This window comes from Siphateles boraxobius, unplaced genomic scaffold (genome assembly GCF_051911475.1).
Source record: "Siphateles boraxobius isolate OS27281-9 unplaced genomic scaffold, OSU_SipBor_1 26, whole genome shotgun sequence".
In the NCBI taxonomy this organism is placed as follows: domain Eukaryota; kingdom Metazoa; phylum Chordata; class Actinopteri; order Cypriniformes; family Leuciscidae; genus Siphateles; species Siphateles boraxobius.
This window is the reverse complement of record NW_027508876.1, coordinates 18,030,340-18,045,523: the sequence shown is the minus strand read 5'-3', so window position 1 is coordinate 18,045,523 and position 15,184 is coordinate 18,030,340. Positions and strand designations below refer to the sequence as shown.

The following is a 15,184-nucleotide window of genomic DNA, read 5'->3' as shown; positions in this document are numbered from 1 at the left end:
TTAATCATGGACACTATTATTTGTATTGACCACAACAACAGAACTAATGCCCTGATGCTAACAACTCGGTATTGTTGACAAGGGTGTTGACTGCGTCACTCAACGGTAATAGAGGTTTGTAGCCCTCCATGGATCTGGTGTTTTGACAACACTAAGGTCTCAATCTTACTGCAATGAGGCAGAAGCAGGAATGCGCACAAGGGCTTGGGGGTAAAAATCACGTGATACTGAAGCCGTAAGCCCTTTGATGGCAGTGCTCCTGGTCTGGGCTGGTTGTGGGAAAGTCTCCATCCCCCCTTTCTACCCTCCCCATTGCTAAAACATGCAGCTACCGGCATCTGTGGGAGTGAAAATCTTGTGGAAGTTATTGTTTAGAGATGTGCTCAGTGGACCTTGTTCCTCAGCATTACAGCAAAACGCATCTATGTCACTTCAGTCCCTGTTGTACCACTGATTGAACCAGCATGTTTATTTTGGAAAACTATTCAGCATCATATTGTATGTTTGAGTGAAATAGCATCCGAATGTACCTAACCTGTACAATTCATCAAAATATATTTTGCCTGGACTGAATTAAGGGACAAACTGCCTTTGCAGCAAATTCTTGCTGATTCACTTGACTAAACAGGACTAAAAGGCCACAGGTGATTTGAAATGTGTGGAATTCTTCAACAATAAGAATCATAGTGCATTCATTTTTGATGCAAAATTTGGGGTTAACATTTCTGTCCAAGATGTTCTACTATACGTTTGTAGCTCTGCCTACCTATTTAATCCCTTCAAATATGAATCTTAACCTTTAAACAGGAACTTAAGTGTTTCTAAGGGTTTCCAGGAACCACTTGAACACCTAGCCACAAAATTCCTCCAGAACTAATGGAGAAACCTTCAGCCTCTTGTGCCTCTCCGCTTGTGGGTAACTTAACACCTTCATCCAATTCAACAAGCAGGTTATTGACATCCAAGTAACAGTCCAAACATATATTTGCTCATCCCTTAGACTACCTCCAACTCAATTTATGCCCAAACCATGAAACCTCAGCACAAATTCCCCAAAAACATGCTACCTGAGAAACAGCCATGAGAAGATCCAAAACACTCTAGAGATGGAAGGTGGCCATATCAAATCAAACTTTTTAAACTCAGATTTTATCACTTTGCTCATATTGTAGGTCTTGCAGCAGGATGGTAAAAGTATTGGATGACCTGCAAACTATGGCTGTTTGAAATGGAATACTAGTTTATAATTGCATAGTATATCTAATATACACTACTGCTTGCTAAAGAAATGTAAAAGCAGTATGTGAAACAAAATGCTGTACTAGAGAAGTATGCCATTCTTGACAGTCTAAACGTCCACCCCTTTTAAATCAGCAGCACAACAACAGTGGTTGTTTCCTAAAGAAACTTGGCCCCAAGGACATCATCTGTTTGTCTACCAATCTTATTCAACGTACCCACCTGATGATACACAAGGCACCAGTGTAACTCCCCATGCCCCCTTTAATCTAACCACATTCCATGTGGAGTCAACCAACCCAAATTTTATATGTAATTAGAGGCCTGAAATTAGTTGAGAACAGAACATACAATTGAGCATAAACTGAAAATTGAGTTTAAAAGAAGCCTTTGGCACGCTGACAGGGCTGTGAACTTATGTGACCAGGCGCACATACCTTGGCATAATCTGCACCGTGCTTCTCCTTGTTCCCGTTCCGACAGACAGTGTAATTATAGAAACGGGAATTTTTGATCAGCCCCACCCATTCACGCCACCCAGGTGGGATGTAGGTGCCGTTATACTCATTGAGGTACTTCCCAAAGAAAGCTGTGGGAAAAAAAGACAACACATAAACTTGAGTATGTTCAGTGAGGTCGACGCAAAGACTAAAATTATCATTTTATGACAACTGTCTCAACACACTGCCTTTGAACAGTACCTGTAAACATCTGTCTCTACATTGTATTCATATCTTCTCTACCCTTTCCCCTTAAAGCTAAGCCAAAACATCTTCCAAAAGAGCAGGGCACGCAGCCAGTCTGCCTGGAGAGTTAATTGTAGACTAACACATCAGCTGGAAACCACAAGCAGTGGTAAGGCCTGAACCCCTGTATTCAGGGTCAGAACTTGCTGCCACTCAAGACACAGCACTGGGTTACCGGAGCACTGGGTTATTTGGCTTCCACGAACCAGACAAATGAAAAATTCCTGTAAAACTTTTATTTGACTTTGAGAAACAAATGTGAAGCAAAAATCCATGAAATTGCAGAACCAAAAAACTCCTAGTACATATTCAGAATAGTGCTCATGATAATGTAAACTAATAATATTATTAATAATAAACTTTCATGAAGACCTTCAGGTCAAAACATTGAGCATAATTTGAGCATTATCAGTCAACAGATATTTATTGTTTTTATTTTATGTAACATTTTCCCAGCAGAATTGTGTTTGCAGTCAGTTAGATTTGTTTATTATTATTTTGTATAAATTAATACTTTTATTTAGCAAGGATGCATTCATTTGATCAAAATTGATGGACTTTTACTATTATAAATTGTTTTAATATATTTAAAAAAGTTGTTTTAAATTGTAATATTTTACAATATTAAATTTTTTCAATGCATTTTTTATCAAACATGCAGTCTTTTTTGACTTTTCAAAAATATAATATTTATATTAGTGCTGTCAATCAATAAAAAAGATTAAATGGCACACGATTAATTGCGTGTGCCATTTTTAGCGGGATTAGTTTTGAATTCTCTTTTGCATCTAATCACACTTAAATGCTTTAAAAGCCCTTGAATGAATGATAGCGTGATCATTTACTGCTAGCCAAGGGATGGCAGGAAAAAAGAATTGCATTGATTGCGTAAACTGCAACGCGTTGAATAGAAAAAAATTCTACCGTAAAACTAGCGCATTCATTTTGACAGCTATATTAAATTAAAACATTTTATTTATAGGCTTTTTGTATTTATTTTATAGGGAATTCAACATTTATGAAACAGGACATGATGCAAACTGGATTCAACCCTGTTTTGAATCATGCTGGTTAGAATGAGTCAGCGGTCTCTCATTTGGTTTCTCACCTGTTCGGTATCCAGTGTTGTTGAGATAAACGGCAAAGGAGCGTGGCTCATGCTGAGCTTGCCATGAAGGCGAGGAACAGTTCTCATTGTTGGTGTACGTGTTGTGGTTGTGGACATACTTCCCAGTCAGCATGGAAGAGCGTGATGGACAGCACATGGGCGTAGTTACAAACGCATTTGTGAATGAGGTTCCACCATCCTCCATGATCTTGCGAGTTTTGTTCATCACCTGCAATGAGCCTGACACACAAAGCCAGACATATGCAAGTTCAGTTATGCATGCTTGAGAAGTTCAAACCTTTTACACGTCTTAATATTCACCATGCTGTCAAAAGTAGCCAATGAAAGGGTTAGATGTGGAAAAGGATCCCTGCAGTTCTGTGGCAATGCAACGACTGGTTGTGGTTCCAGGACTAAGGCCCTTATACTCTCAGATGTCTGAGGGAAGCCATTAAATATTGAAATAGGAAATAAGTCAAACCTGTGATGACAGTCTGAGATTGAGACTCATTGGATGTTATGCTCTGAGAGGAAGGAACTTGATCCAGTTACGACATGCTTACAATATGGGACAGTTACCAAGAGAGGGACTTGTTGTTAGTCTACTTGATCTACCACCCAAGCAAGCAAATGTTTCCAGGATTGAAGTCCGAGAAGGCTAAAGTCTTTTTCTTTCTTAGGCTGAGTTAATAATGAACAACAAACTAAACAGAACTCCTACAAGAGAGGACTGACAATCCCCCTGAATAAGACCAGCATAAATGGTCACCAGCACGTTTTGAATGCTGGTGTTCTCACAAGGCTTTTTAAGTATAGTTTAACCAGCATGACTGGATTGGTTTAGCTAAAACAAATAAACATAACGTAAATAAACACTCCTGAAGCTATTCAAGGTCTTTAAGATTACAAGGCAGATGTGTTGGAACCAAATTCTGAAGGAACAAGACCCTCCGGGATCAAGACTGAACTTTTTAGACCTTCGTCAGCTGTTATCACTAGAAATATCATGTTGGTCAACCAGCATTACCAGCTATTACTGGCTGTACTGGTCCACCAGCTAGACCAGCACTAACTTAAACCAGCATTGAACCAGTATGGAAACTCACGTTGGTTTTAAGACAGTCTTTCCAGGAGAGCACTGTAAAAAGAAGTGATGATCTTACTTGGATATTTGTTTTGCTAAAATATCGAAAACACTAAACATTCTTAATTTAAGATATATTTACTTAAAACTTTAAGCAAAATTGCTCTGGATTTGAAGTCTTGTTTTCTGAAAAAAAAAAAAAAATTCAAAATTCAGTTTATGCATAAAACAAGAACAACATCTGACAATGGGGTAACACAATTAAACTTACTTTTCTTATACCATTGGAAGATATTTTTCTTGTTTTATACAAAAAAAATTATTTTCATACATTTTTCAGAGAAAACTGATTTTCTCAATTAAATGTACCTTGATTTAAGAATGTTTAGATATTTGTACTGGAAAACAAGAACTTGAATGAATGAATTAGTTAAAATGTCTACAAATATTGAAGTGTAGTGTGCAAATTCAAACATCAGTGAGGTCAATAAAAATCTGTTTCATCTGAAGTTCCATTCCCATGTTTCTCCAAGTATCATCATGGTATTTGAAGATCTCTACAGTAACTTTCCAGACGACTTGCTTATTCATAACTGATGCGTGCCGAGTGCTGACAAAGCCTCAAGAGAGTCGTATGAGGTCTCCACCTCATTCGTCTGCAGAACAGATGGGCCATTAATGATGAATTGCATCTGGTATACTCACCCAACTCCACATCCTGGTCATCTGTCATGATGAGTATGATGTTGGGTCTGATGTTTCGGCGGTCACCTTGAACCCGCCCACGCAGGCCCTGACCGCGGGTGGTGAAACCAAAGCAGACCAGCGGGGCGGCCAGGACCATCATCCAAGCCAGGTTCACCAGCTGCATCATGGGACTGCGTAGCGGGCTTGCGAACACTATTTAGAAGGCTGAAATCCTCACAAGGTAATCTGTTTTGGAAAAATAACAGAGATGATTTCAAAAGAGGTCAAAACAAATGTTACTTTGATTAACAGAAATTGGAGAGACTTAAAAGTACCACTTTTCCTTCCTTCACAAGACAAATGACAATTCCAGATCATTGTCTGCAAATTCATTCGCATCTGTTTTAAGCTTGATGCCATCTATTTTCACATCCATCCACAAGCATAGGAACAGACCATAGAAAATCTCAACCTTTGCACTTGAAAATAAACATAGCACACCCTCTTAAAGGAGTCAACATTTTAAACTCCAACATGCCTGCAGGATGTGCATGCACCAAAATCAACATGAAAGAAAATTTTAAAAACACTAGCTGAATCTTTTACAGAAAATTTGCCATTTCACGAACAGTAAAACAAAAAAAAACTCTAAACCCTACCTGTACAGTTCTTAGCTTAGCAGAATCAAAGGTGGCAACAATACACCCAATATCTTTACTTCAGTTTTGCACTCATATTTACAGACACTTTCTTCAAGTCAGAAAGACCTGAGTGTCTCTCTCCGTGTGTGCAGACAAGCCAGTTCTTTCTTTCCAATCAGTCACACTACTTCAGTACTATTGAGGCTTTGCTATTGGCTATTAGGGGCTGCTCTGGCCCAAACCCAGCCAATCACATTTTATGGCAGAGTTGTCAGTCAGACAGCCCTGAGCTTGTGACCCCTAGCGGACACCCGGTGGGAATTACGAAGCCAGTACAGGGGGTAGAGGGTTCCGCTACATTAACCCTTGTGCTGTGGTCGCCAGTCACAGATTTACACACTGGACCCCATTACACTGCACTGCATTCGCTCTACGCAAATTTCTCAATGAAATCATACACATTCATCAGACATGCTCAATTTCCTAAAAAGCCATGTCTTCAGTTTTTGTACTTATGCATGAGTTGATTTCTCACATTTTAATTTACCTGACGACTAGCATGCGCAAAAGTAGGTTTGATTGATATAGCGTCCAATTTCTCTCTGAGTTTATTGTATAAACCTTATGGAGGACCATATTGCCTGTGGCCTCAAGCTGAATTTTGTCTCCAATCAGTGAGCGGTTAAACAATATGGGCATTTATGCACCTGAGACTCGTCGCATGGCATTCATTTGGCTTGATAATTTTGCTTGCAATGAAAATGGCTTAAGTCATTTATGCAACAATAAGACCAGTGAGAGTAGAAATAAATTAGTAAATTAGAGTCAGCACTGGTGCTACAGTATCAACTCAAGGCCAATGTGTCCACATATTCAAACTAACAATATCCATTTTGAAAGATGCGGGAAATCCCTTCAGAATTAGTGATGTAAATCAAATTCTTTTATTCAAAGAAATTAAAATGAAAAGAATTTAATGGAATAAACAAAAATAGAAAAACAAAGATGCTAAAAAGTATAATTTACTGCAAACTATTTGCATTTACAGTTTTTATTTTAAAATATGCACACTTTCACTCTTAATCATAAGCCTAACAAGACTAAAACAGCTCTGTTTAATGTTTCTTGTCTCATCACATTCACTTATAAATTAAATTACATGAATCACATATATGATTAAAGGGTTTTCAATTCAAAATGGCAAAATTTGACAATCGAAAGTCAACTACTTTGCATCACTGAATATTATTGTTGGTTGTGTAACAAGTCTATCATAAAAAAGTTGTTAACCATTAATTGTTTAGCTTCTTATTTTATATCTTACCTAACATTCTTTTACCATTAAAACCAAAGCTTCATTCTTGGCTTCTGTACAGTCGACTGGTCATATCACAAAAATTTACATTGATAGGCGCTGTTAAACCTACTGAGAACACCTTAGAAATGTTTTAATTTTAAGCTTTTTATCATCTCAACACAGAGCGGTGTGTAATGGAGTGCAGCAGAGCAGCATCAAGAAAATTGATATCTGATCAATGGGAGGCAATTTTCATTTACTCACTCGTGACATTCCAAAAACATTTATGCTGTTATCATATATATCAAACTAAATATAGGAAGCATAAAAGTAGTCAATATGGAGCTAGGTTCAATCTTTTGAAGTCATGTAATAACATGTAATAAAGTCAACAATTTTTACATTGCCTTTGTATTCCTTTTTTGTAACTTAACAGATTTGATCACTATGAACTGTGACTATGGATTGATACCAAGGTAAAAAAACAAAATTGGATAACAAAAACACATGGATTTAGATTGGCATTAGGGTGAGTAAATAATGTCCATTTTAATTTTTAGGTTTAGACCATCCCTTTAAGTTTCACTCTGAGTACATCTAATGTGCCATCCGATAAGAAGGAGCCATTGAATGGAAAACCATGTGCTTGTCCTTCATCATTGTACAGATGATGGTCTGCCTCTCAGATGGGTCTCTAAGTGCTTTTTTGGACAGAGTGGATTTCAGACAGGCAGCATGAGGAATAGTCAGTCCAGTCACCCTGACAGCACTGTACAAACACTGGTGCTGTTTAGACAAACAGCAGGGAATGGCAGGGTCCAGTCAGACCCTGTGCGCACACACACAGTGTGACTTCCAGATCTCATGAAAACCTCCTAAGGCCCAGAAAATATATGGAGAACAAATCCTTCAAACGTTCATTTAGAAGTATGCTTCCTTTCCATCATTTGTTTTGTTATATTAGATTGACTTTTCTTTATATATATATATATATTCTATTATATATCTTTATTTATATATATATAAATAAAAATTCCAGATATGAGCCAAAACTGTGCCGTTTAGCTAAATCATGTGTTTCTCCTGCAACCATGAATTAAACTGTCTCTGCCCTCAATGATGACACATTCACCCTCATTCCAGCACTGTAATCTTAGAATACAGTCGACCCAAAATAGCTATTCCATTTTCTTCCCTTGAGGGAAAAGGGTCGTGAATAATAATTTTGTTTTAATTACCCTTATTACTGTGAAAATGTGTTCCCAGTTGGTGGCACTGGCAAGAACATAAACCACTACTTTGCTTTTCTTTGACGATCTGACCCTTTGCCTGCAAAAAACAGACCTGTTATCCTCCATTTCCTTGAATAGTGGGAAACAAAGCTTCCACACTCCCATGGCTCCCTGACACTGAATCAGCACTGGGCTGGTTTGCAAAAAAGACGTGATGTTTGTGTCAGAAGCCTTCATTGGAAAACGGGTGTCTACCTCTGGCTTTAGTCAAATGGTTATTCAGATTAATGTTCTTGTAATGTGCAGAACAAAAAGTACTTCCAACTCACTTGGTTTGAAATATGTTTTATGCAACTATTTGTTATAAATTTGTTAGTTATATTGCAGTACAGTCATCGTGATTTTGCAAAGACAGACATGTTCCTGGATCAACATATTTTCTTGATCCTGGAACATTCCTGCCAGAAAATTTAGCCCTAACTATATCTATACCCCTAAACCAAACCATTCCCATAACGTATCCCTAAAATCAGAGGGAAATGATTGGTGAATAACACTGATGCAGAAGCACCTCATCCTGGTTGTAAGCCTAAACTTGACATAAACTGTAAACTTGTCCCTCAAATCGGATTAGTTGATTGAAATGTTGTTCCAGGATCAACAAAGATGATCCAGGAAACATGTTGTACTTGGTGAAAATCACGTTCACCATTGAAGTACAGTGGATATCTGGAGATGGAGTGTCCAGATCTCTGCAATAAACTCTGGAGAGGTCAAAGAAGTGTCAAATTCCTAAAATATATATTCTGAAAAATTTAGGGATGCACTAATATTAAAATTCTGGCTTTTTAAGTTTGAAGTATGGAAGACAAATGTTAATTCTGCGATCTTTTTAAGATTACATTTGTGGGTTAAATAATTAGTGAAAAAAAACTAGTGAGCACTAGATGACGTTCAAATACATGTAACAATTTCATAACTTAAAATCATTTTAAATTGTAGTTCATGGTCTTCATTCACCCCAATAGGCTGCGCACATTTGCCAAGCGTTATGCCTTTGTAGACCTGCATTGCTGAGGAACACAAGAAAGCTTTCTTCTGGGTCACAGATGAGCACCAGAGCAAGCATCATCTCAGCTCCTTATTGTTTTTAGGGATTAGAGGAAATGACCCAGTAAATTAGCCTCTACTGTACTAATCAGGGCTAAGCTGGTCGAATAATATTTGGGATTTCTTAAGGGAAAAAAAAGGTCTCGAAGGTTCAAAGGAGCAAAACAAAAAGGCTACTATTGGACTTTTCAAGCCTGACACACAGCTGCCAAAAAATAACCCCTTATGAAAGAGGTGCAATTTTCAGATTAATGGATGACAGGACCAGGGTCCTTCAATGCGATCCAAATTCTGTACTTTTATGATTTCACTATGCTTTCTTCCCCCCTCCATGTATACTAAAGCATCCAGCATCCCTCCCACCTTCCTACCCACATAGCGGTGTTTTCTACCATGTAGTGCTATCAGAGACAGCGACTCCGAGGTTCTTGGCAAGCAAAAAAACGCCACTGCTGCTTGTGGTAAAGGCCCAGACCACGTACTTTCATGCGCCCTGAACCCCCCTTTGACCCACGTGGTAATGTGGGGTGGTTAACCCAAACCTCAAACACCTGGACTCGCAGAAGACTCTCCAAAACAAGGTCTGCAGAATTCGCAGGTAAGGAAAGATGAGTTCCTGAGGAAGAGGCCATACGATTAAGATCAGAATGTCATGACCCGGCACATTCTTTCCAACCGCACTGGGTTTAATAACTTCTAGACTGCATCACAAATAGCCTAGTTTCTGTCAATCCCTCGTCCAGGAAGACGAAAATGGCAAGGCCGCATTCGTAACATGTGCAATCAGCTTCTAAAAATCACTTAAATGAAATCCCTGATCCCTGTCAGCTTGAAATAATTCTTTTTAAAGCAAAGCACCATGCAAGAACTCGTCCTTCACCATGGCAAAGTTGTTTGTGCATCTTCATTGCAAATGAGAGTCCCTTGTGAGCCAAGAACGAGAATAAATCAAACCAGATGGCACAGCTAAATAGTGAGTCAGCCATTCATAAATGCAAGGTTTCCATAGACGAACACAGTCTCGAGGGCTAATCCCCCTTTCCATTCCCTCACTATAGAGACTTTGCTCGCTCACTGTAAAGAAGCCAAATCACTGAAGAACAATCAGCAGTAAGAACACTTCACAGTTTATTGGTTGTGACAGTTGCATTTCAATTATCAAAGAGTCTAAGATGTGTTTTAACTTTAATGGCACTGTTAAAGCGATTTTTGCGGGACGGCGCTCAACATATCCCATTTCAGATATCGCTGAATGACATGAGTAATTAAATAAAAAATTTCATTTTTGGGTGAACTGTTTCTTTAGGATCATCTGGTGAGTTTTACATAAAAGACAGGCTGTTTAAAGACATGGATCGTATAGGGACATGCACATAAATGACTATTTTTGCAGAGGCTGTTTGCATATATCTGTATGCTGATTTTTCCCCTTGGAAGAGAAATGATTACTTAGCCACAGAATTTTGAGGTTTGGATTTTGCAACGTTTCTTTTTTTAGGAATCAGCCAGGACTTCGCTGCTCCATCCACAGCGTCAAACCCTACGGTGTCGTGGAGGACTGTGGCCAGGGCACACCGCACGAGCCTCCGTCAACAAGAGCCATCCACCCACATGGGAGCAAGGAAGGCCAACAAAACTAGTGTGATGTGACCAGTTTTAGAGTGTGTTGCTCCTCTTTGCTCAATCACTTTCAAGGCACATTTTGTTTCACTGATGGAACAGACGACTGATTATGTGGTTAGAACAAGAATGTGGAATCCGACTGAAGTGGCTTCAGTTTGTTCTCACGCCACTGGACCATTCTGCTTAATCACTGTAGAGTGAATGGATACACTGCAGTCGCATGAACAGCAGCCATGCCAACCGACTCGCACGCAAACACCTTTTCTAAATGGGAAAAGCACATGCAGCTTTGCTTCTCTGCCTGAAAGCTCAGAAGAAACTCTTTTTCAGATTAGTTCATTGCAGTCCTAGCTGTACTAATTGTTATATAGATTTTTAATTAGTCCCATATCACAGTACGTTCAACATTAAATTGTTAAATGTATATCAAATTTATTTCAATAAATTAAATTATTAATTATAATTTTTAAATAACATTATTTTATATAAATATAAACTTTTTTTAAACAGAACATGAGAAATTTAAAAAAATGTCTCCAATATCTAATACTAATATAACGTGCGTCCCTTAAATGAGATTATGACGGTTCTCTGAAGCTCCCATTACCTAAAAACAAAGTAATGAGAGCAAATAATGACTTTAACAAATTGCTAATGTGGTGTACAGCAAGATGATTATAGCATTTCTACATAAAAAAAAACTTAATTAAATCACAAACAGAGAAAGCCCTTTTTCTACATTTAAATGACTACAGAAGTTCCAAAGCCACCTTTTCAAGCCAGAGCTTTGCCCTGTAAGTCACACAACCCAAATGGGAGATGGTCTTTCAAAAAAAAGGTTCTTTCAAATGCAAGCCTTATGCTTGAATCATCCAATTTATGTTCCTATGTAGATTTTCTCTTTGGCACTTTTCCATGTTTGTGAGCGTATCTATGACTTGAGCTGAGGGAACAGAAGCTTTTCTATCTTTTAGAACAGCTGAGCAAACCTCCAAAAATCAAATCAGGAGCGCCAGCAGTTGTCAGCAGTGTGATGCCAGCCAGCATAAAAATGACAATGTCCAAATAGGAGAACATGGCATATGGATGCCTGTAGACTAAAAATCTCCATCCTGACCACAGTATCTTGTGGTTTTTGAAGAAATGGACTAAAACAACCAAATTCTAGTGGTTGTCTATTTTTATTTTTTTAAAGGCAAAATGCAATAAGCTTTGGCCTTTACAAGATACACATGAACTACTTTGAACCATTACTTCATGATTTCTGTTTATTTTTTAGAAGCTTTTATAAAAACTCATTTCAACAGGCACTGGATTATATTTAGCAGCGAACTGTTAGTGTTTAACCACCACATTAAATAGCATAAAGGCTTTGACAGTGTGGTTTCAAAGCAAATGGCAGTGACTATCATCGAAAACAGGTCTTATGCTACTCTCCAACCCCAAAGAGGGGGGCTTTGGGGTCCTGTTACCTGAGGGCTCCATCTCATTAATTATAAATGTATGTAAATATCATTAAACTAATGTGCCTCCCACAGACTTCAAAGTCTTAAAGTTTTGTCTTGAAGAGGCTCTTTGTGGGGAGCAGGAATCTCGGTCATTGAGAATTGGGGCTACCCAGCATGACGCAACAAATAAAAACCTGGCAACGGACAAAATTATCTTGTGGCAGCTGGTTAGGACAAAAACCCAGATTTAAGGCATTGATATATACTCATGGCAAAGTTCTTTTTTGTTCTTCGCTCAGGGTAAAAAGATGTGTAAAATACCTTTGCAGTGGTATACTGTGTTAGCAAACATCCCAACTCTGCTGGGAGCAGAAGTTAATATGTAAGTGCTTTCGTCTCTGTCAGAAAGTAAACAAAAATGACAGTGGTGACAAAACCACAGTTAACAAAGCATGATGTGGATATGTTTCTGCATTACAAAACAAATCACGTCATGTTTATTTTTAAAAAGCATTTTATATAATAGATTGCTTTAAAGAAAGCTTTAGAGTATTAAAGATAAAAAACTGTCACGTTCAATTAGAATTACAACTTCAATTTCTACCATAATGCATCTCCAGCGTATTTATTTTTTTTGCTCGCATTTTTACAGACTGAACAGATGAAATGAACCGGAGAAGATTTCCACATCAAAGAAGGGAGTTCCAGAGCACACATACTTATTACGTAATCGCCACGGAACAATGGTAGTTTGAAAGTGGCAAGTAAAAACTACAGAAGCGAAATTTAAACAAACTTCATTTTGATCTGATTTTTTTCAAAAAGACGTCACAATAGTTTGTTCTTTGATTTGCTTGAAGTCGTGGCCTTAGGGAGGCAGAAAGAAAACATTAGGACAGTGGTAGAACGGATTAAGTAATTTATTCTCCTGTTAACTTGTGCAGACAGTTTGAGATCTAATAATTTTAAACATTGATGCCATGGCCACTTTAGTTCCCCTAGGCTGCCACGCTGCTTTGCTATGCCAGCTCACATTAACATGTTCTCCAGTGACACCAGCTTTGCACACACCCTTACCCAGCTGCAGCTGATGGCAGTCGACCGTGCCATCGCACAAGAACCCAAGCCACTGGGCCTAACTCACACCTTAGAGCCCACCCAAAACCCCTCTCTAATCTCCAAACTAAGCACACATCACTACCCTTTATTTCTAAATACCAAGGCAGGGGGGCTGGAGCCACCTTCGAGAGTATTATGATTTTTCCATAATCCAATATACTAGCACCAGAGAGGCCCCTGAAGTCACGCTGTCTGAGAGAAACGGTGGAGCTATAGGTGACCTGTACTGTGGCATACATGACTCAGGAGCGCCGATGGGTTCCGTACAGCATCTCAATGACTGTGGGAGAGAAAGAGAGAGCAGCAGCTCACAGGCTTAAACATACAGGGCACAGAATTCAGAGCTAAGCAAATTCCATTCAGCTCCTCATCGGCTTGGCTTTGGAAGAGATTAGCTTTCTCTTATGAAGGCCCAACTCATTAGCCACCTGCAAAGTCGGCACAGCATAAACCAGTCAAAGCTTCAGACCTCCTCGACATTCTCCGGCTACTTACCCTGCTGTTTAAACGCAAGTACAACCGACTGAGATTGCCAGGTAGGACTGAAATCAGCTCTGACCAAATTTGGCAGAGTTCTAGCGAAGCCTAACAGAGATTCTTCCTGGCGTTTTTGCTCGAGTTGGAGCAGCCGAAGCAAGCCATCCTCGCCTCTCTCAGTCAGCTGGGAGGTCTCGCTGGAGAGGTTTTCAGGCCATTCCTTTAAGTATGTGGTTAATGAAAGAAGCAAAAAAGCAGATCTCCATAGACAGCATAATGGAGGAGGGGCAATGTCAAACATTTGGCCTTTGATCAACTCCGTATATGACAAATAACAGAGAAACAGACACAGTAAAAGCATTTTATGGGTCTTTGGTGGGAGGGGGAGAAAAATTAATTACAGCTGCAACCAGCCATACCACAATAAATGTGCTTCTTTGTCTTGAGAAATGCTCATTTCATAGCCTTTGACGTATAGTTCATATTCTCCACAATACGTACATCAAGTAGAAAAAAAAATCTTTTAAAACTCCAAATTGCAGTATAAAACCAGTTAAAAAGAACCTCCTAAAGAATATGTTTCATCTTAAAATCATTTTTTAAGAAATATTCCCCTCTACCACAGTGGCAAATACACCAAACACATTAAAATGCCACATAAAGAAAATATTCAAATTGCTTCAGTGAGTTCCACTGACGTAACTGTCTTGAATAAATAAATCATTGTCTTTTCCATGAAATCAGAGGCCAGATCCCACATGAAGAACGTAGGGAGCCAAGCAAATCTGTTTGAGCTGGAGTATCCTTGCCGCTTAAGTGATCCTAATATTATGTGCAGTTCGCTGACTGAAGACGCGTGGCACCATTACAAGCCTGAAGACATAAATCCCTCACTATTATAGAAGAGGTGCCACCAGGCCACATCTATACCATGGGGGTTCTGTGTCTTGGAGAGCAGGTTAGTCATTGAGACCTGGCCACAGATGTATACAAATTAAATGATCCATGAAGATCTGATAAGGACTGATGAATATTCCTACTAAAACACTTGTCAAAACAAATTAGTACTTTTTAACACGATTCTTCAACAAGGAAGAAGGTCAATTCATAATCGGTCACAGAAGAGCACAGGTAAAAGGAGGAGAAAAAAAGCCAGGTAAAAACAGAATTGAACTGCGATTCCCTTGAATTATTTCCATTATTGCTACATTAATGAGTCAAACTGAAATGTGTTCTAACCCCGAACGCTGTGAGTGTGTTAGAAATCAGGAATGTTGAGAGAAAATTGTGCTTGGTACGTTTTCGTCTTCAAACCAAATTTTGGGTCTCCAGCTGACAAAGTTTAAAATCTGGCTATCACGGTTCCCACAATG

At 38.8% G+C, this 15,184-nt stretch overlaps 1 protein-coding gene across 10 annotated transcripts in view; it reads right to left on the bottom strand.

The window, feature by feature from the left end:
• The window catches only part of sulf1 (sulfatase 1), a 39,487-nt gene that overhangs the window by 18,816 nt on the left and 5,487 nt on the right, over positions 1–15,184 (bottom strand). For 8 of the 10 annotated variants that reach the window (XM_077244587.1, XM_077244584.1, XM_077244583.1 and 5 more), the window contains exons 2-4: positions 4,883–5,110; positions 3,094–3,333; positions 1,677–1,828 (exon numbers count right to left, since the gene is read on the bottom strand). In XM_077244587.1, the coding sequence (XP_077100702.1) occupies positions 1,677–1,828; positions 3,094–3,333; positions 4,883–5,051 (561 nt within the window). In that variant the 5' untranslated portion in view covers positions 5,052–5,110. Of the gene's footprint in view, positions 1–1,676; positions 1,829–3,093; positions 3,334–4,882; positions 5,111–5,523; positions 5,641–15,184 lie in introns of those variants that run through there. The other 2 variants (XM_077244589.1, XM_077244585.1) reach the window with 2 other exon arrangements.